This window comes from Setaria italica, chromosome V (assembly GCF_000263155.2).
Source record: "Setaria italica strain Yugu1 chromosome V, Setaria_italica_v2.0, whole genome shotgun sequence".
NCBI classification, from domain to species: Eukaryota; Viridiplantae; Streptophyta; class Magnoliopsida; order Poales; family Poaceae; genus Setaria; species Setaria italica.
In genome coordinates this window covers 42,112,894-42,132,194 of record NC_028454.1, presented here as the reverse complement: position 1 = coordinate 42,132,194, position 19,301 = coordinate 42,112,894, and the positions used below count along the sequence as shown (strand labels likewise).

The window sequence follows — 19,301 nt, the reverse complement described above, 5'->3', positions numbered from 1 at the left end:
CGTTTACTACTCCTATTAGTATCTAACATTCGATGTGACACGTGCTAAAAATAAGACACGGGAAGAAAACGCTTCCATAAACACACGATTGCTGCGACAGCTTTGATCGCTGATGAGGATGACTACGCGAGTCAAATTGTTTGTGGGTACGAATTTTCAGTCAGTCAGGAGTCATAGTCATCTCATCTTCCAAGAGCTTTTTGGAACGGAACATGATATCATGCGCTGTGATGCACTGATGCGACGACCATTATTAACTGTAGCCGTAGCACCTCGGCGGATCTTACAGGAGTCAGGACCCCTTGATTGGGTATTTGGGCACTTGGGCGTGCTTGCTCTTTTCCTTTGCGTCGTGCACTGCTGCTGCTGGTGTGGCGTTTGGATCTGGGACGTCGGCAAAATCGGTGGAACAGTGTGGAGACCCGTGGGCCTTGCGGGCCAACTATGCATAGTAAGATCACATAGCCCAGCAAGTGTTGGGCTGCACACGACACCTCACTTCGCTACCACACACACCTTCCAAATCGAACTAGACAAACACGCAAGTCATGCACGAGCCTTGAATAATAGTAATAAAAAAAAGTCATGCACGAGCCAGATCAGAATCTCTGAATCTGTATTGGCAAGAAGCCAAGTAGTGACGCGAATGCCAGCGGGTGGTGAAGTGTACGGGGCCCGATCCGGAAACGTTCAACGGCTAGTCAACGCGAAAGTGCCATCCATCCAGCGGCGGCTAGCTACTCTCTCTTTTTGTGCACGTTAATCTGGTGGGACGACGCCTGCTGCCGTGCTGCGAGACTGAACTCTGTCGCAGTCTTGCCGACCGCATCATTTAATCTGATGGAGAAAATTCGCCGCGCGGTCAAACTCGGGAACCATGAGCATGTGTGGACCGATCGATCGAGCAAGCACCAGCAAAGAACTCACTTTCGATGCGCCTCTTTTAATCTTGGTTTAAAGTAGGTCCGGTATAAAAAGGGGTACGCGGAGTTTTACTCTCGGTTGGTATTTACAACCGGAACTAAAAGTCACCTTTGTCCCGGTTTAAAAATCAGCCACCCGTGGGGGACCCTTTAATCCCAGGTGAAAAAATCAGCTACCCATGGGGACCCTTTTGTCTCGGGTGGTAAGAACAACCCGGACTAAAGGTCACCCTTTTAATCCCGGTTGGTGTTATTACTCGGGATTAAGGCTCATGACACCAACCGGGATAAAATGGGATCTTTTATCCCGGTTGGAAACTCCAACCGGGATGAAAGGACCCCTCACGGGTGGCTGAAAAAGAACTAAAGCCCTCGGAACCTTTTTATCCCGGTTTGTAATACCAACCGGGATAAAAGACCCCCTTTTATCCCGGTTGGTGTTTCCAACCGGGATAAAAGGGTCCCCCACGTGTGGCTGGGGCAGAACTAAATTCTTCGGACCTTTTTATTATCCCGGTTGGTATTTCCAACCGGGATAAAAAGGATCCCCCACGAGTTAGTATAAAAGGATTGGATCCCCTATATAGTCAGATGTGGTGTGTAGGTGGGATGGCAAGAAAGCTACGCGCGAGGCTTGAGGTTCGTGGGTTGAATCCCACGACCCGCGCGACCCGGGCACGCGCATATTTCGTGTGAAAATCGCGTGACTTGTGGCTAAAGGGACCTCCCTGGGACCCCTCGGGGATTTATTTATTTTGCAATTTTCTTTTGCAAAACCATTTAGTCCCGGTTGGTATTACCACTAAAGGGTGTCTTTAGTTCCGGTTGAGGGACCCAGGGTAAAAGACACCCCTTTTGTCTCGATTGCTTTAGCCCGGATAGTTTTTCGAGAGATTTGCACCCTTCCAACTGGGATTAATACTCAGTTTTCTACTAGTGAAGGCTCAACTGGATGCATGCATATAGGTCAACTCGATCGGATCAACCGCTCAACCTCATATCTCAAGAGACTAAGTTTGAGTTCCAAAAATAGTCAACCTCGAAGTGAACCATGAGCATATATATGCGTGGACCAATCCATCAGAGCTCAAACTGATCTCATTATCATGCTTTAGTGGTGGTTTTCGTCTGGAACGCACTCGATTCAAGCTCTCTGGTAGATCTGTCTCATCATTGTTCGAATGTAGGCTTCGAAGCATTGTGACACATTGATTTTCCATAGCTACAAATTATAGATGGAGATGTCTAAAAATATGTTTACTTTGGATGGAGCCAAATCGAATCTCTCTGAAAATTGCATGCGGCCAACAACTTCACGTGTTTACAAATGGTTTGTACGAAGCATTATGAAGCATATATGGTAAACCAGAACTCTCTAGTTTCTACTAATCTACACGGCTCTTGGCCTTGTTCTTGCACCAAAATGGCACGTAAGTGGTAAATCAAACCATTAGCTACAAATCATCTGACATAATAACCACGCTCCAGGTTGGGAGCATGTTGTTTAAAATTTTAATTTGAGGAAGTGAGTAGTCCAGAGCATTATTATTACGTCTAGTCTCCAGGCCAGTATAAAAGGGCATCCAAAATGGCCACATCGTCACCGTATGGATCATGGTCACCTCTCTCCGCCAGCTGCAGCTGCTGCTGTTGCGTGGAGCTGCCGGAGCCATCGTCATCATCCGGCGGCGACGCGGCGGCTGCCGTGGATGGTCCTGGCTCCTCGCTGGGGGCGCCTGCCCCAGCGCCGCCGAGCGGCCGCCGGTCAAACTGCCTCAGGGTTCCAGATTGGGTGTAGAGTCGACACAGGCTGAACTCGCTCCTCAACTGCAACATACAGTACAGCAAGTTGACATACAGTGCTGCAAACAGCAAGTGGTTTTTGGATACTTATATCCGGCGCCAACAAAAAACGACATGCACCATCAATCAAGTTGCCCTGGCGCCTATGCAATTTATATGGAGATCGACACGACGTCGACGTGAAGCTTTGGCGGCTATAAGCTATACAGTACGTGCCAATGTGTACAACGGCAAAGAAAGCAACGCCCATTAATCATTTGAGCATTACCGTACCTGCGGCGGAGGAACGTTCGGAGGTGCGGCGGCGTGGGTGTGGGTGCTGGAGGAGGACCCATCGGTTGGGCCACCGGCGGCGTCGTCGTAGTACTGGAGCGCCCTGTACTCGTTCATTTTCCAATTTGTCTTGGTCCCCGACGGCGCGCGGCCGCGGTAGAACACCATGGTCTTCTTCATCCCGATGGCGCGGCGGCCGGCGGAGGAATAGACGACCCCGGGCGTGCCCGCGGCCTTCCAGTACCCCGACGGCGTCGTCCGGCTGGGCCGCCCGCCCCGCGCCTCCCGCTCCTGCCGCGGGCAGAAGAAGAACCACGGCTCCCCCTCCCCGGCGCCGCCGCGCAGCATCGCGTGGATCCCTGCAGCACGGCAGCACACACACACCCGCCCGGTTAGCGCAATGCGCGGCGTCGATCGATACGCATGGTTAGCTACACGCCGGCCGGTGATGTGCTACCTGGGAGCTGCCCGGGGTCGGCGGAGTAGACGTCGACGACGGGGATGACGCGCTCGATGTCGTCGCGGAGGCTGTCGAGCTTGTTGCGCAGGTAGAAGCATATCAGCTCCTCCTCCGTCGGGTAGAAGCGGTACCCCGGCGGATGGCCGGCGGCGGCCATGGCGATCGATCCGAGCTAGCAGCTAGCTAGCTAGCTAGCCACCTGTGCCGGCCGCTTGGTCCGGAGCTGCCGGCCGGCGGAGGAGAGGCTCGGCTGTGCAGCGCCGGGAGCAGCGAATGCATATGCTCTCGGAGAGCCGCGTGGTGGTGTATATACTGGTGGCGAGGTGTGGAAGCGTGTGCGAGTGACGTATATATGGGGAAGCACGAGGTGGTTCATGGTTGCCACGGATGACGCAGCGGCTGAGCTGCCGCTTGCTCGGGCGAATTTTCTCATGGCGTGGTGGGAAGGGCTGGTGCCGTTTGGAGAAAAAAGGAGGGAGAGGGGCGTGGCGCGGGGGTGTGCTTTAGTGGGGGCGAGTGGGCGACTGGGTCAGCATGCTGCAGGCCAATTGCCAGTTTTTTTAGCTTTCCTCTTTTTTTTCCTCTTTATTTACAAGGAAACAAAACCGCGCGCCTGGTAAGTCGAATTTTTTTTATTACAAGTGTCATATATTTAGGGTATTTTGGTTGCTGGCCAGAGCCAGCCACTGCAAAACCTAAGATGTCGAAAATCGATTCCACACTTTGATGATAATTCTGTGCTCTTTTTGTCTCGTTGTTTCTTATGGTAGCCAACATTTATTAACCAACCAAACAATGTTCAAAATTTTTGCGACGTCGCCTCAACATCGGCGTGACCGGCTCTGGCAAGCAACGGAGGACCCATTTAGTCCCTAAAGCCATCGCAATGTGCACATGTTTAATCGATTCTATCTATTTTCACTGATACATAAAAAGCTGCAAAATGCCACGCTAGTCGAGTTGATTGTCCGAGTGTTCGAATTAGGCTTATCCACCGTGTTGTACAGTTGTGGTGATTTTTTTTTTTTGCGAATAGCAAATCTCCGTGTTACAACTTTAAACTCTCACAACCGATTATTGTGGCAGTAGAATCATACAAGTGTCAAGATTGTATTTGTTCTATGGTGAGTGGCAACTGCATTGGTGGTTCTAAATTGATGAAAGCGGGCCGAATCGATTAAGCACATGCATTCTACCGTACTTCCTCTATCCCTTAATAACTGTCACTTTTGATTTCCGTGCTACAAGTTTAACTGGATTTGTAAAAAATACGTGCACTATTTGTATCTTCAAATAAATTTATTAAAAACTAGATTCAAATATCTATCTAATGATATTAATTTTGTATTATAAATATTAATATTTTTTATATATATTTAATTAAAGTTGTTTCTTAGGAAGTGGAAATGATAATTATTTAGGGACGGAGGGAGTAGATACCAACACGAGGCAACGGTGTCAATTTTTTTGACTACTGGTGACACAATCTTTTGTCGCTGCACTAACACAGTGCAACACGTGGCGTGCTCCTTTTGGATTTAGCTATAGTTTCCTGCTGCCGCCCATCAAGAGACGGCTGTTCCGAACTTCCGATCCGTGCTGCCACACATTAATGACGACAAGATTTTTCCAGTTTTGATTGTGCCAGCACTGTAGCACACTGTAACGTTTTGTTTGTATTTGTAAATTATTGTCCAAATATTGACTAATTAGGCTCAAAAGATTCATCTTGCAAAGTACAACAAAACTGTGCAATTAGTTTTTAATTTCATCTACATTTAGTACTCCATGCATGTACCGCAAGTTTGATGTGATGGAGAATCTTCTTTTTGTATAGTGTCAAAGTTAGGAGTTGGGGGTAAGGCGTAGATAGTAGCCAACTGTTGGGGTGCCCAAATCGTCCACGAAATGGTCCTTTGGATTGTTTGTCGTTCTATGTTCTGTGTTGCATGGATTGTTTGTCGTTCTATGTTCTGTGTTGCACGTTTCCATTTGTTCATAAGATTCATACTAAAGAAGAAAATCGAATAGAACTTTAATTTGAATACCGGGCTGGCATGCACCTCTCTTTATTTCTACGCTCTAAATTCTAAAATAATAAAAAGGTCTCTAATTTAATGGTTAGAGCGCACTTGAATATCCCTCAATAGATTAGGGAGCGAATTCACAATGCCGGTTTGTCTAAAAACTTTCGAACCGCCTCCGGGTATTTTTAGGCTAGGAGAAAGTTTCTTTTTTCTAAATTCTAAAATACTCGGGAAGAGGAAACCCGACTAAAACCTCGGACGTAGTCGTCGTTCTCATCGCAACTACCACCTATCTGAAAGCAGTATTGTTGACGAATTAGTACGCTCTAAAAGCCAACTTTTGTACTTCAGTGCAATGAGAACAAAAAAAAATGGAATATCACTAGCATGTAGACTTCTGCTTTAGGCTGGACGGCCTAATTGATTCGAAAAGCTAACTTTTGTCTGCAATGCTCGTAGTGTGATTTTTCTATGCCCATAAATTGACGTTTTGCAGTACCAACAAGCAAAGGCGATAAGCCGATAACGTTTTAAAAGAAAAAACAAATCAGCTACTGCTTTCATCTACTCTAGCAAGTTTCCACAGCGTTTCAAAAAGAAAATGTCTACAGCTTCCAAATAAGCCGGGAACGGGAAGACACCACTTACTACAAACGAGACGTGAAACATTATTGTAATTTGTAATTAGCACACTAGCACCACACTTTTTCTGTGACGTACGTCGGCGGGTGTGCGAGAGGCCGAGAGCTCCTCAGATCGCAAGTCGTCGTGTGTCATCTTGTTTAGGCTCCCTTTCACCCCGGCAAAACGCGTCCGCGGGTCTTCGACCAAAACATATTTTACGTGCTTCGCAGGGCACCAAGCTCTCCCTGAGTTCAAGTCCCCCCCCGCGCGCGTTCCTACACGAACACACCACACACTGCCTTTCCATCTCTTTCTATGCTTTTCTTGGGGTATGTTTTAACAGGTCAATCACGAGGGCGTATCCTAATGAGCTAGTAGTTCTACCGAATCACAAGCACTATACAACCGCATCCAGAAGTATCAAACACTTTCTTTGAACTAGTCCTAGTTGTCATATATATCCAGGAAGTAGGAATAAGATGACCTGTCCTGGTGGCCAAGGAAGCCTTTGGTGCTCCCAGCCAACTTGCTGGTGCTCGGCTGCTCGCCACATGATTCAATGTTCAAGGACAGAGAACTCCTGTGGTAATGTTTACGTGGCAGAAAGTATGACGCTATTAGTGGGGGAAGTATTAACTGTTGTATTTTTATAAAAAAAATACATGATGAAAGTATACAACGCCTATAATGAGCCCGTTCGGTAGAGATTGCTGCTGCAGCTGCAACAGCCAAGCAAGCATTCTGAGTCTGAGTTGTGGGCTTGCTGTCCCGTGCAGCTGTAGCTACTTATGCAGCCAGGACAAACGAACAGCTCCAATGCCTTTCTTCTTTTCCCCCTGAAATGTTTTTCCTTTTTTTTTTCTATTTTTGGTTAAATTCATATGACACACCTTTGGTATTTGTTGTTTGAGTAGTGTCTCTAATATGATTGGAAATTATGCTTTATGGGATGGAAAAGAACTTCAGAATCAAACTATTATTGGAGAAACACTTTCTTTAAAAAACAAGAAATCTGATTGAAGCAGGTGCTTTACTTTAGGCAAGAGGGCTAAATGGTACTTGTTTTCCATCCGTTTCAAATTGTAAGTCATTCTAACTTTCTTGGAAGGTTAAAATATCTCAAGTTTGATCAATTTATACACTAAAGTACTAACCTTTATTATTCCAAATAAGTACTATTAGATTTTTCATTAGATATATTATCATCGTATATCTATTCGGTGCCATAAATCTTTGTAATCCTTTCTATAATTTTGATCAAATATAAAATGGTTTGACTCTCAAAGAAAGTTGGAATGATCTACAATTTGGAACGGAGGGAGTATGTTGTTTCTTACTCCATCGGTTCTAAATTGTAGATCGTTTTGACTTTTCTAGATGCATATATATTATTATGCAACTAGATATACGCTGGTGCATATATATTATTACGTATATCTAGGTGCATAATAATATATATGTACCTAGAAAAGTCAAAATGATCTACAATTTGGAACGGAGGGAGTACAAGCAGAAGCTCTTAGGTTAGAATGGTTCAGGAACAAGAACTTTGGTGGTGTTTGGATCCAAAATTCACGGACTAAAATTTAGCTCCTAAAATTTAGCCCCTAAAATTTAGTTTTGCTAGGGTGTTTGGATCCATGGGCTAAATTTTAGTCATCATCTAACAATGACTGATTTGCCCTCCCTCCTCACTCCCACTACCACCACCACCACCAGCAGCGAGATTCGAGGGCCGGCGCGCTCCAGCTCCTCCCACCTCTCGTCCACGCGAGCTCGGGCGGCGCGGCCGGCCGGAGGATGCAGGCTCGAGCGGAGGCGGCGCGACCGACCGGAGGATGCGGGCTCGGGCGGAGGCGGCGCAGCCGGCCGGAGGAGGCGAGGGGCCGGAGGCGGCGCGGCTGGCCGGAGGAGGCGGGCTCGGGCGGAGGCGGGCTCGGGCGGAGGCAGCGTGGCCGACCGGAGGCGGCGGGCTCGGGCGGAGGCGGCGAGCGTGTGGGAGGCAGAGGAGAGAGGAAGTGCGGGAGGGGCAAGGCACGGAGGCGGAGGAGAGAGGAAAGGGGGCAGGGGTGGAATTTGTGGTCCAGGTTCACTTTTAGCTCCTTTTAGGGCCTCTTTGGGAGCTAAAATTTAGCTCCAAAATTTTAGCTATTTGTCACTTTTAGCCCTCCTGTTTGGATCCCAAGAGCTAAATTTTGGGCTAAAAGTGCAGAGCTAAAATTTAGCCTTTGGATCCAAACAGGCCCTTTGTTGATACTTTTAATTCATATCTGGAGTAATAATGAGTGGCTAGACAACACGAAACCAACTCTCACCTTTTGAGCTCACCGCACCTCGGATGGAGCTACGAAATGAGCTTAAAGTGCTACGAAATGAGCTTAAAGTACTCGTGACTTTGGGAGTCGTAAGGCTAGTCCCAACCCTTTAACAGGATGGTTTTCATAGCATTAATTATCCTGCTACATAGGATATTTTGCTTATGTGTCACTATATTAAATAAGAAAGAGAATGCAGAGAGGAAGAAACTGGATCTCATGCAAGATCCAATTTCAACACGAGAACCACACCATTGAGTTTTGCATTGGAAGAGTATAGTGTCTTCATAATAGATAAAGAAAATATGTTTGGTAGAGACGAGAGATGATAAATTTATTATGAAACTAAAAAAAAATCATGGGTTGGAGAGTGTAAATTTTAAAGTAATATCTTGCATACGTGGCATCATAGATATTACTTATGGACATTACGGGTTGGGACTGCCTAATACCAGGCCACAAAGTATAACCGCGCCATAATTACCGTGGACGTGCGTGCCCGTAACACTCATCATGCAGCTAGCGCGCGGAACGTGTCAACTGACCGGTTCGCCAGCTCGATCAGTCGATAGATCCTTAAAACAGCCCAGAAGCGCGCGGCAGAATTGGACGCGAACGGAATCGGGGTAGGATTGGACGGTCGGGCATGCGACCACCGGTGTCCATGTCCGCTTGACGCCGGGCACGACTGCTGTTCCCGCCCGGCGAGACAGCGATCGAGCTGGGGGACGGACCGAGTCGCCCCGCCCAGCCGAGTCCTCCTGCCCGTTTACTCACTCCGTAGTGCGGGGGTGCTAGTAGTAGTAGTAAATGGGCGCTACCAGCCGGCACCAGCTCACCCCGACCGCGACGTGCGCCCCCGCGCTGGCCGCTAGCGCACGGATTACCTGCTGCTGATGGGCGACGCCAAGCCGCGCCGATCGCAGGACCCGGCCGTGTGCCAGGCGCCCGCCGCGCGCGGGTAGCTCGCTCTGCCTCCACGGTCAATGTGGCGCGGCGCGCGGGGGCCGGGGGCGAGGCTCTCGGTTGCGTAGGCGCTGACGGCGCAAATCAGGACGGGTGTGCGTGGCGAACTCATGACCAGCGCCGCTGCCGGTGCGATGCACCGTAGCGAGACCTTAATCCACGGGCCGTCCGGATTCACTGGATGGAGGCGAGGAAGGATGGGAAACGCGGGCGCTCTGGCGAGACCGCAAGACGGAGACGTGGGAATCTCCGGCACCGTGGTCCGTGGAGGCGGAGCGCGAAGGGAGGCGCTGCTCCTCGTGGCCTGGTAGGACCGTAGGAGTGGGACCTGAACGCACGCCCGCCCGCCGGAACTGGACCGGGCGGGGCGCGCGGCGGGTGCGTCGGGGGACGGTTGCCACGCGGAGGGGTGCTGCCGCCTGCGCGGCCGAGCTGACGGCGACCGCACCGGGACACGGTCGCCACACGCAGGGGCCACGGGTCAACAGCGGATAATGCTTATCCCGTTATCCCGGGATCACTGTGCTTTGGCGTTACCCGTCGTGCTGGGCGATAGCACCGTCGCAAGGGATTTTGCTAAGCTCGGAGCACGTACGGCTCGTTTTCCAGACTTGGGAAAAGCGACGCGTTCAGAGCTTCTCTGAATTTCTTTTAGCCAGGTCTGTTCGATTGAAACAGCGTAGAAGCCGAACCAAAGCAGGAGATTCCCGTCCCTTTTCCATTTCGTGTTCTCTCTTTGCTTTCACATCGAGGAAGAACGAACGGGTCGCCATGGCCACATCGCTCGGACACATTTACCGGTCACCGTATGCATGCAGAAGCAGAAGTGATCAGACGCTGGAGTCCTCATCACAGAGCAATCAATCAAATCTTGGGGGTTTGTCAATTCCTCTTGGGGGAGAGCAATCAATCAAAATTTTGGGGGAGAGCGTGCCAATTCTAACGCTGACTGCACGAGAATCACCGTTATTTGATCAACAACCGGTGCATTCAGCAATGCATTTCCTTTCATTTCATTGCAAACAAGGACACTAATAAACTCATAACAGGAAGCAATTTCAGGTAGTTAAAAAAGGAGATGGTAGTATCATTCAGCTTATTCAGTCGGCTTATCAGCCACCAAACAGTGTTTTCCTCTCACAACAAATTAGCCGTTTCAGCTTTTCAGCCGGCTTATAAGCTGAAGCGAACAGCCCAGTGGGCTACAAGTACTTTGGCGTTTCCGTGCTGCGCTAGCGCACTCACAAGGATTTCGCTAAGCTGGAAATGCCGCTCGTTTTCCAGATTCGCAAAAGCGACGCGTTCAGAGTTTCTCTGAAAATTTTTAACCCAGGTGGGAAGCCAGCAGCAAACAGTGAGAAATGAGATGCATTCGCTTGTCGACTGAGGGGGTGTTTAGATACGAGATGCTAAATTTTAGCAGGTCATATCGGATGTTCGGATGCTAATTAGGAAGACTAAACATGAGTTAATTACAAAACTAATTGCACAGATGGAGTCTAATTCACGAGACGAATCTATTAAAACTAATTAATCCATCATTAACAAATGGTTACTGTAGCACTACATTGTCAAATCATGGACTAATTAGGCTTAATAGATTCGTCTCGCGAATTAGACTCCATCTGTGCAATTAGTTTTATAATTAGACTATGTTTAATACTTCTAATTAGTATCCAAACATCCGATGTGATAGGTGCTAAAATTTAGCACGGGTATCAAACACCCCCTGAGATAGCATAGAAAGCCATAGCCCATAGCACAATCAAGCAGGAAATTCTCCTTATTGTCTTGTGTTACTTGTTTTGCTTTCACAGAGGAAGAGGTCGTCGAAATAACTATATATCGCTCGGACATATGTACCCGTCATCATATAACATACAGAAGTGGTCAAGGGCTTACGTCGACCAAATCTTGGAGGTCTATTCTATTCTTCTGCTTTTGGAGGAAGGACACCAATTCTAAGACTGACAGCCCGAGATTCACCATTACTTGATGAACAACCACTGCATTCAGCCATCCATTTCCTTTCATTTCATTGCAAACAAGAGCACTAGTAAATTCTGTCAAAACAAATAACAGGAAGCAATTGTATCTATAGGAAACGACAATACAAGTCAATGTTCAACAAGCTGGTCAAAATAAAATCGCTGACTGTCTGCCAGCATACAAAGATTTGTCTCCCTGTGCCCCACTACAGAGTAGAGTGCCGCCATCGAAGCCAATTAGCTGTTCTGGATGTCACTGCGTCAACTGCTAACAGCTGGCCATTTTATGCGTCAAGCCTTTGACTCTGAAACCATACAACGACATTCACAGTTGATTCTTCAGCTAACTGCACTATTCACAGTTGATTCTTCAGCTAAGCTGGATGCAGTTGTCAACTGTCATGGTCTCAAGTTGTTTACAGGCACACTCCCTACAACCACATACAGCCATCACCAAGAGAATCATAACATGTGGAGGTGGAGCTCAGAGAAACTAAAAACCTCCGAGTCCTATCTTTTTCCTGCCCGTTCTATCCAAATCTCACTGTTCATCCGCTGTGGCCAGCCTTGAAATCTTACAGATGCTGAAATTCAAGTGCTGGCAGTGCTCTTTGCAAGGAGCATGGGCCTGGAACCATCCAGTCAGTTGTTCCAGCTCTATCATGGCTGCACTGCGGTCTGCAGACATCACAGCGATTGTGCAGAAAAGAGAATTTTGAATGTGTAGAAACAGAGCAAGATTTTGGCTGACCAACTTCTTGCTGTCCTGCATTTGTCTGCTTATCTGAAACTCAAAATAATGTACTAGTTTGGAGACACATGGAACATGGAAGCAGGCACTTACATAGTTTTGTTTCCCACCATCACTAGTTTGGAGACACATGGAACATGGAAGTAGGCACTTACATAGTTTCGTTTCCCACCATCGCAGGCATCCAGTGCCAATACAGGTACAATATGACTTCTTTTACTATTCCATTGGAGCATGATGCTGCATAAAAGGATTTATGCAAGTGGATTTATGCATCATCCAGTCTGCTGTTCCAGCTCTATCATGGCTGCACTGCAATCTGCGGACAGCACAGCGATGGTGCATCAAACAGAATTTTGAATGTGTAGAAACAAGAGCAAGAATTTAGTTGACCAATTTCTTGCTGTCCTGTATTTGTCTGATTATCTGAAACCCAAAATTATGTACTAGTTTGGAGACACATGGAACATGGAAGTAAGCACTTGTGTAGTTATTCTGCCACCATCACATACATCCAGTGCCGATGCAGGTACAATTATGACTTCTTTTACTATTCCTTTGGAGCATGATATTGCATAACACCACTTGGTTCTATCTGTTTTCTATTTGTATAGAATGGGAATTCATGAATTCAAAAGTTTCATCCTTTCACCCTCCTTCCTCTATTAATTCAGTGTTTGCGCAAAACTTTCATCCCTTTTTTCCTTCTTTCCCGACTGACATCTGAATTCATGGCACAAATACAGTCCATTGAGAAGATAAAGAACACTCGATTTTCCACTACGACCGCAGTGCTGGACCGGGCACCACAAACTTGTAGTTTCTTCTTCCATTGATTTGTTATTCTGTACAAACCCGCATTTGAGGGGGAAAAAAACAATGTACAATCTATCATTGGTACTGCGGCTGAGTCCTGACCAGTGACCAGACTACACCACTTCAGGGGCATTTAGTAAGTGTAGGTTTCTCTCTGAAAACAAAGCAGGCAGGGTAGGTTGAAGCATACATAGATCTTGTTTTCAGCCTAGCTCTAGTGGGAGAATCATTACGTGCTTTGATTAAAAAAGAGCCAAGCCAGAAGGATAACATCTGAAACGTGTAACCCTCACATATATAATGTTTACCTTTTCTACGAATATATATTTAAACCATTCTTCCAGCACAGCTGGGATGCGGTAGTAAACATTCCTACTATTTTCTTTTGATTCAATCTAGTGAGAAGCCATGTAGGTAACTAAGGTGTAGTTTCTCTTTTTCTATAACCATTTCAGCACCCAGCCAATGATTTCTTCAAAATATTCAAAATCTCAGAAATAGACCTGAAATGTGCAAAAGGATTATTCCACTTTATTCTGCGACATTTTTTTTTTGTTGATAACCACTATGGCACTCATTCAATCATATTGCAAACTTGGATCCTGATGTTCCATTTAAGTTCTTTTTTCCTCACAATTTAGAGGGAAAACTTGTGTTATTGACTTATCAGTGACTGAAGAAGTTTTAAGGCAAAACATACACCAACAGAGAACAAACATTTTGACATTTGAATCTGTTGTTCAATAGAAATACACAGAGTATGCAGAAAGCCCTAAATTGTAAGAACTGATAATGTCTTCCTTATGGTTCCTTCGGTGTTCACTGGATTCATATTTCCAAACATAATTTTCATATATGTCAATATGTGTACAAAGTAGTAAGATTGTAGCCTGAGAACCCCATCTGACTAAGCAAAAATGCAAAACAAAGATACTATCTAGATTAACCACCACCGCTATAACACACATGAACAGTCTATTCATCTACGAATTGATATCCACACCCTAAGGTTGCAGCTTCATCAAAAAGCCTAGAATTCACAGAAGAATCAGGATGTAGAGGGGTCAAAGTAAGTTAAAAACTAATGACCAGTATGAGAAAGGAATCTGTAAAATCGAACCAATGCCCTTCACTCCACTACCACACCAACACCAATCTACACAAATTGACCCCTCTAGTAAATAAATGTTAAACTGAGCTAAAAATTAACACCTTATTTATTGCAACAAATTAACACACAGAAGCATGCATGATACATCAAATCTTAAGCCAAACCAAATATCCCAATATCAGCAACTTAACTGCCCGACTCAAAAGTTTACAAGTACTAATAGAGCAGATATGCTTTACAGGTGCGACTAAAATTAACACCCAATGATCAATAATGTACACAATCAGATGTCCAGACATATAATTATATAAAATCAATCACTTGAATCTATCTGAAGGCTACTGGTCAGTGCAAATGGCACGGATCAGTCGAGGAATCCGGTCTTGCGCCAGACTGCATTGCGTACCTGGCGGAGGTCCCGCCCCTTGAGCGTGCGCCCGGCTCCTTCCAGCACTGAGAACGTCGTCATCGGCGACTCCCGAGCCCGCGCGCGCGCCACCATCTCATGCGGCGGCAGCATCTCCTCGTCGTCCTCATCCATGGGGGAAAGGGGGAAAAGCAAAGTCTTTTCACCCATCACCTTCGGCGGCTTCCGCAGCCGCGCCGCGGGGACATTGACCGGCAGAGACCGCGCCATTTGCGGCGACGGGACCGGCGCCGGACGGGGGACGGCGGGGATCATGCGGGGAGGGGCAGCGGCAGGGGAACCGGGGGACGACGACGTCGATGAAGAAGGTTGAGGCGGCGAGCGGCGGCGCTCGGGTAGGGCGTCCAGGATGCCCTCCGGCGGGCGGCGGAGACGGGGAATGGGGCTAGGGTTTGCGGGGCGCACGGAGGACAGGATGAGTGGGCGCCGCACCAGCTTCGGCGGCTCGGGCGAGGCGGATCCTGTGGAGAAGAGGTCGTCCTCGTCGAGCTCGAAGGCAGTGGAGGCGGACTGTTCGCCGGCGGCTGCGGGGGCGAGGAAGGAGCCGAGGAAGCGCTCGGAGCTGGGAGAGCTCCTGTGCCGCGCGCGCTCCATGGCTGAGCTGAGCGTGTGCTGTCGCGTGTGCCGGTGTGAGCCTGTGAGGGTGGACGAGACGTCACGTCACTGGTGGGAGGTGGCGAGACGGCGGCGTGGGAGGCGTGCCGATGCAGACTTGGGGTCCACGAGTCTGTTGCGGAGCTAGCGCTCTGGGGAAGAAGAGAATCTTGCCGGTGTTCTGAGATTCGTGCGCCGTGTAGACGGCTCCGATCTTGGACCAGCCACACTTGAGCCCAGTCCTGAACGTGGGCTCGGGCCGATCCGGGACTCCCGATCCAACCCATCCAAAGCCCGTAATCCCGTAACTAACAGCCATCTGAACAAAAAGTACCCACGGAAAATCCAATCGAAAAAAAAAATCAATCGATTTCCCTTTCTTCCCAAGTCGTCCTCTTCCTCCCGTCGCTTCGCCGTGCCGCACCAGGGAAGGGAGGAGGCTTCACCGCGGAGCTCGCCATGATCTCGCCGGTAACCACTAGACCCGCCCCTCCGCCGCTTCTCTTCCGCCGCGGCTGCTGACCATTGGTGCACTCGGCTGGTAATTGGCGCTGAATCTGTCTATGGGGACTCGCGCAGGAGAGGAGCCCGTCGCAGAGTCCGCGGTCGCCGGCGGCGGCGGCGGGGGCGCCGTTCCTGTCGATCTCCGTCACGGATCCCGTCAAGATGGGCACCGGCGTGCAGGCATACATCTCCTACCGCGTCTTCACCAAGGTAATCTGGTGTGGTCCCGGCTACCAAACCGCTAAGTCGTCAGTTACTCCTGGTTTAGTGATTGATTTTGCAACATGGTGCTCTTCGAGTAGATGCTTTGCTTACACTCGTGCGGGTTGCCTAAGTTTAGAGCTATTTTTTGCACAGTTTGTCTCGTGGTATAAGAGCTGGATCAGTGGAACTCTAAATTTGGGTTACGACTTCCTAATATAGATCTGGAGCAAATATCTGTTGCCATCCAGTATTAATTGGAGCTCATTGTTTAGCAGAAATCATGTGTCCTTCTAGATTTTAGTAGAGCGTTCGATAGATATTATGTAACCAGTTGAGCTATCAGCAAAGTATTCAGTGGAGTTGAATCGTGTTTATGAAAGAAGTGGACAATTGAAAGAAGTAGTGTTATGATTTTTAAGGTGGTTGTAAGTTAGAGTTTGTGAAAAATGTATATTTGAGTTTCAGTAAGAAATGAAAACAGTAATTAGATGCAATCTTCCATCTGAGCAGCTTAACAACGTATTGTGCGAATTGCATGGCAATCTTATGACTAACTGCCAATAACTATGCATATTTCCTGTACAGACATGCGGCATTTGTTTTCACCTCCAACACTTGTTAATTTGCCACCCATTTGTTTCTGTAGACCAACTTGCCTGAATTTGAGGGACCAGAGAAAATTGTTATTCGACGCTATAGTGATTTTGAATGGTTGCATGATAGGCTTGCTGAGAGGTACAAAGGCATTTTTATACCTCCCCTTCCAGAGAAGAATGCTGTTGGTAAGGTCCCAAATTATGATTTTCGTAACAATGTTTTTCATTAATCTCTTTGGACAGGAAATCTCTGATTGCTAAACAATTGTGCTAACTACTTGTGTGTTGCTTACTGTACTATTTTTATTCTTTACCATCAGAGAAATTCCGTTTTAGCAAGGAGTTCATTGAATTGCGGCGTCAAGCTCTGGACTTATTCATTAACAGGATAGCTTCACACCCTGAGCTCAAGCAAAGTGAAGTCTTGAGGGTATTTTTGCAGGCAGATGAAGAGGTACATATTTCAACGTGCAGCAGTAGAATGCTACATTGTTTCTTGTTGCTGTTATAGTTAGATTGTGTTTTAGTTGAGCTTCTTTTTGTAAACCCATGGTTCTTGAAATCAGAGTATTGTATTGTTGCAGAGAAATGTGTACAATCAGTCTTTGGAATAAAACACATGTCCTAAGCATAGCTGCCAGTAGCCATGCAACTCCTATGACTACTGATCATTTTGCTTGAATTCATGTTGAAATTTCCTTCAGAGTATAAATAATATCAGTCAGTTACCTAAGCTGTGAAGGTCTTATCATTTAAGTGTGTTATATAAACTCAACTTCATACTTTACAATAGTCTTTTTGCAACCTTGTACCTTACAGGGTTCATACTCTCTTGATGGTTGTCTTATGTTTTTCTGTATCCATGAGTCCATGCTTACATATATCTCATTCTGAAGACTAAATAATTTATTGTTGGTTTTGGTCTTCTGCTCATGTTTCTTTTTCCTGTGCGTGAAGCAGAAAATGGATAGGGCAAGGTCTTATGAGACTGGTATTTTTAAGAAGCCATCAGATTTCTTACAGATGTTTAAGGTAGTCTTATTTATACATAGCATTATTCTGACTTCCTTCCATCCCTCTCAATATCGACATGGCATTTGCTGGTTAACAATCGTGTTACCGTCTTCTTTTAGGATGTACAGTCAAAAGTCAGTGATGTTGTTCTGGGAAAAGAAAAGCCAGTGGAGGAATCTACTCCTGAGTATGAGAAGCTTAAAAATTACATATTTGAACTAGAAAATCATTTAGCAGAGGCACAGAAACAAGCATACCGTCTTGTGAAAAGACACAGAGGTATATTGGTTGATCTGTTTTTGAATTTCTTTCATATTTAAAATAGATCGCAAGTTTGCAGTTTTTTTTCAATTGTGAGACTGGTTTGGACAAATTCAAAAATGTAATTTCAGTAAAATAATATATGCTTGCTCTACATTTAGTTTTTAAAAAATAATGAAACAACTGACCTGGAGTAGGATATCACAAGGAGCATGAACATGCATCCCGAGACATTCATAAGACCTCAATTTTCTTTTTTTGGGTGCGAAATTTGGTTTACCTGGATAGCGAGATGAGTTACACAATCCTGGTTTTCATTGATTAGAACTTGGGCAATCTTTGGCGGAATTTGGAAAGGCGATTAAGCTTTTAGGTGCTTGTGAAGGAGATGTGATGGAAAAGGTGTTTTCTGAAGTTGGTTCTAAGTCAGAGATGTTGTCAATAAAGTTGCAAAGAGAGGTAACCATTATACTCTTACATAGTACTGCTTAGTACTAAATCCCATGTGTAACAATTTATCTCAAAGTTTCTAATGATGTCGACATGCTGTTACTGTAGGCAGACAATCTTCTCTTTAACTTTGAAGAACCATTGAAAGATTATGTGCGGGCTGTACAATCTATAAAAGTAAGCATCTTTATCTTGGCATCTCTATGCAATCATATTATTGGTTGTATAATGTTGAAGAAATTTTAACAAAATTGGGGTTCAAACAGGCCACCATGATGGATCGAGCCAATGCTTTCAGGCAGCACTTTGATTTGGATCAGGAGAGGAAGTATAAAGAGCTTAACCTGTACGTGTTTGCGTACTCCAATTACCTTTTTCCTATCCAGTCTTGAAGAATGTTAACTAATCAGGAACAAATATGCTGGTCCAGAGCCTTACATTTTATGATATACCTATGTGTTTATAATATACCAATCAGGGTCCTGATGACCAAAAAGGAATCCATATGTATTAGTATAATGCTGGCTGTTCCATACTTCTACCCGAGAACTTTCTAATGCTGTTTTCTCTGCAGTGAAAAATTGAAGTTCATGAACCCTGAGAAATATGCCGAAGCAGAATTTGAGTTTAGAGAGGCAAGTTATTGTTCATTGAGGAATTCTAGTCGTGGATGGAGTTTAGAGTTCTTGTTCACTGATGTCGCCTTGTTCTTGCAGTTGAAAGCAGACAGCGAGGAGGCTACGAAGAAGTTTGAACACATAGTTAGAATAATGAATGAAGAACTCGCTCGTTTCCAGGAGCAAAAAACAGCTGATATCGGACTTGCGTTCCATGAATTTGCCAAAGGGCAGGCTAAGCTAGCCAAAGACATAGCTGATGCATGGCGCAGCATCCTCCCAAAGCTGGAAGCTTGTTCGTCATCATAAGTGCCTCGCGATGTTTGAGATATAGGGGGTTTGCACTTGCTGAGTTTTAGGCTGTTTTTTCCCCGGCCTGTTTTGACACTGATTCCTGTATACTTATTAAAAAGTGATGTTTGGAGATGCTCCTGCTGTTAGATTCAGTCAGACATCATTTCTTTCTGCTCGAGTATGTGTAACATGTCTTCTTTTCTTCGATCAATTGACAATTTGACATAGCTACTGGAATCTCGTAATAATGATCATCAATAATGAAGAAATACTGGACCATGGT

At 46.2% G+C, this 19,301-nt stretch overlaps 3 protein-coding genes across 4 annotated transcripts; 1 reads left to right on the top strand and 2 right to left on the bottom strand.

The window, feature by feature from the left end:
- Positions 1 to 2,165: 2,165 nt before the first annotated feature.
- Positions 2,166 to 3,922, bottom strand: LOC101780159 (NAC domain-containing protein 90). Its single transcript, XM_004970616.3, has 3 exons — positions 3,457 to 3,922; positions 3,000 to 3,358; positions 2,166 to 2,750 (listed from the first exon to the last, which is right to left on the bottom strand). The coding sequence occupies exons 1-3, from the start codon at positions 3,614 to 3,616 to the stop codon at positions 2,478 to 2,480; spliced, it is 792 nt and encodes a 263-aa protein (XP_004970673.1). The 5' UTR covers positions 3,617 to 3,922; the 3' UTR covers positions 2,166 to 2,477.
- A 7,461-nt stretch (positions 3,923 to 11,383) lies between these two features.
- Positions 11,384 to 15,316, bottom strand: LOC101779501 (proline-rich receptor-like protein kinase PERK9). 2 transcript variants are annotated; one of them, XM_004970615.3, is made up of 2 exons: positions 14,464 to 15,316; positions 11,384 to 13,100 (listed from the first exon to the last, which is right to left on the bottom strand). In XM_004970615.3, exons 1-2 carry the CDS (start codon positions 15,076 to 15,078, stop codon positions 13,080 to 13,082), a joined length of 636 nt encoding a protein of 211 aa, XP_004970672.1. In that variant the 5' UTR covers positions 15,079 to 15,316; the 3' UTR covers positions 11,384 to 13,079. The 2 variants fall into 2 exon arrangements, with proteins under 2 accessions (XP_004970672.1, XP_022682596.1); XM_022826861.1 differs by having other exon boundaries at positions 11,384 to 15,314.
- An 85-nt stretch (positions 15,317 to 15,401) lies between these two features.
- LOC101779098 (sorting nexin 1) lies at positions 15,402 to 19,245 on the top strand. The gene is made up of 11 exons (XM_004970613.3): positions 15,402 to 15,549; positions 15,658 to 15,792; positions 16,433 to 16,568; positions 16,703 to 16,836; positions 17,343 to 17,414; positions 17,516 to 17,675; positions 17,983 to 18,116; positions 18,216 to 18,284; positions 18,374 to 18,453; positions 18,682 to 18,742; positions 18,824 to 19,245. Exons 1-11 carry the CDS (start codon positions 15,538 to 15,540, stop codon positions 19,031 to 19,033), a joined length of 1,203 nt encoding a protein of 400 aa, XP_004970670.1. The 5' UTR covers positions 15,402 to 15,537; the 3' UTR covers positions 19,034 to 19,245.
- Positions 19,246 to 19,301: the final 56 nt, after the last annotated feature.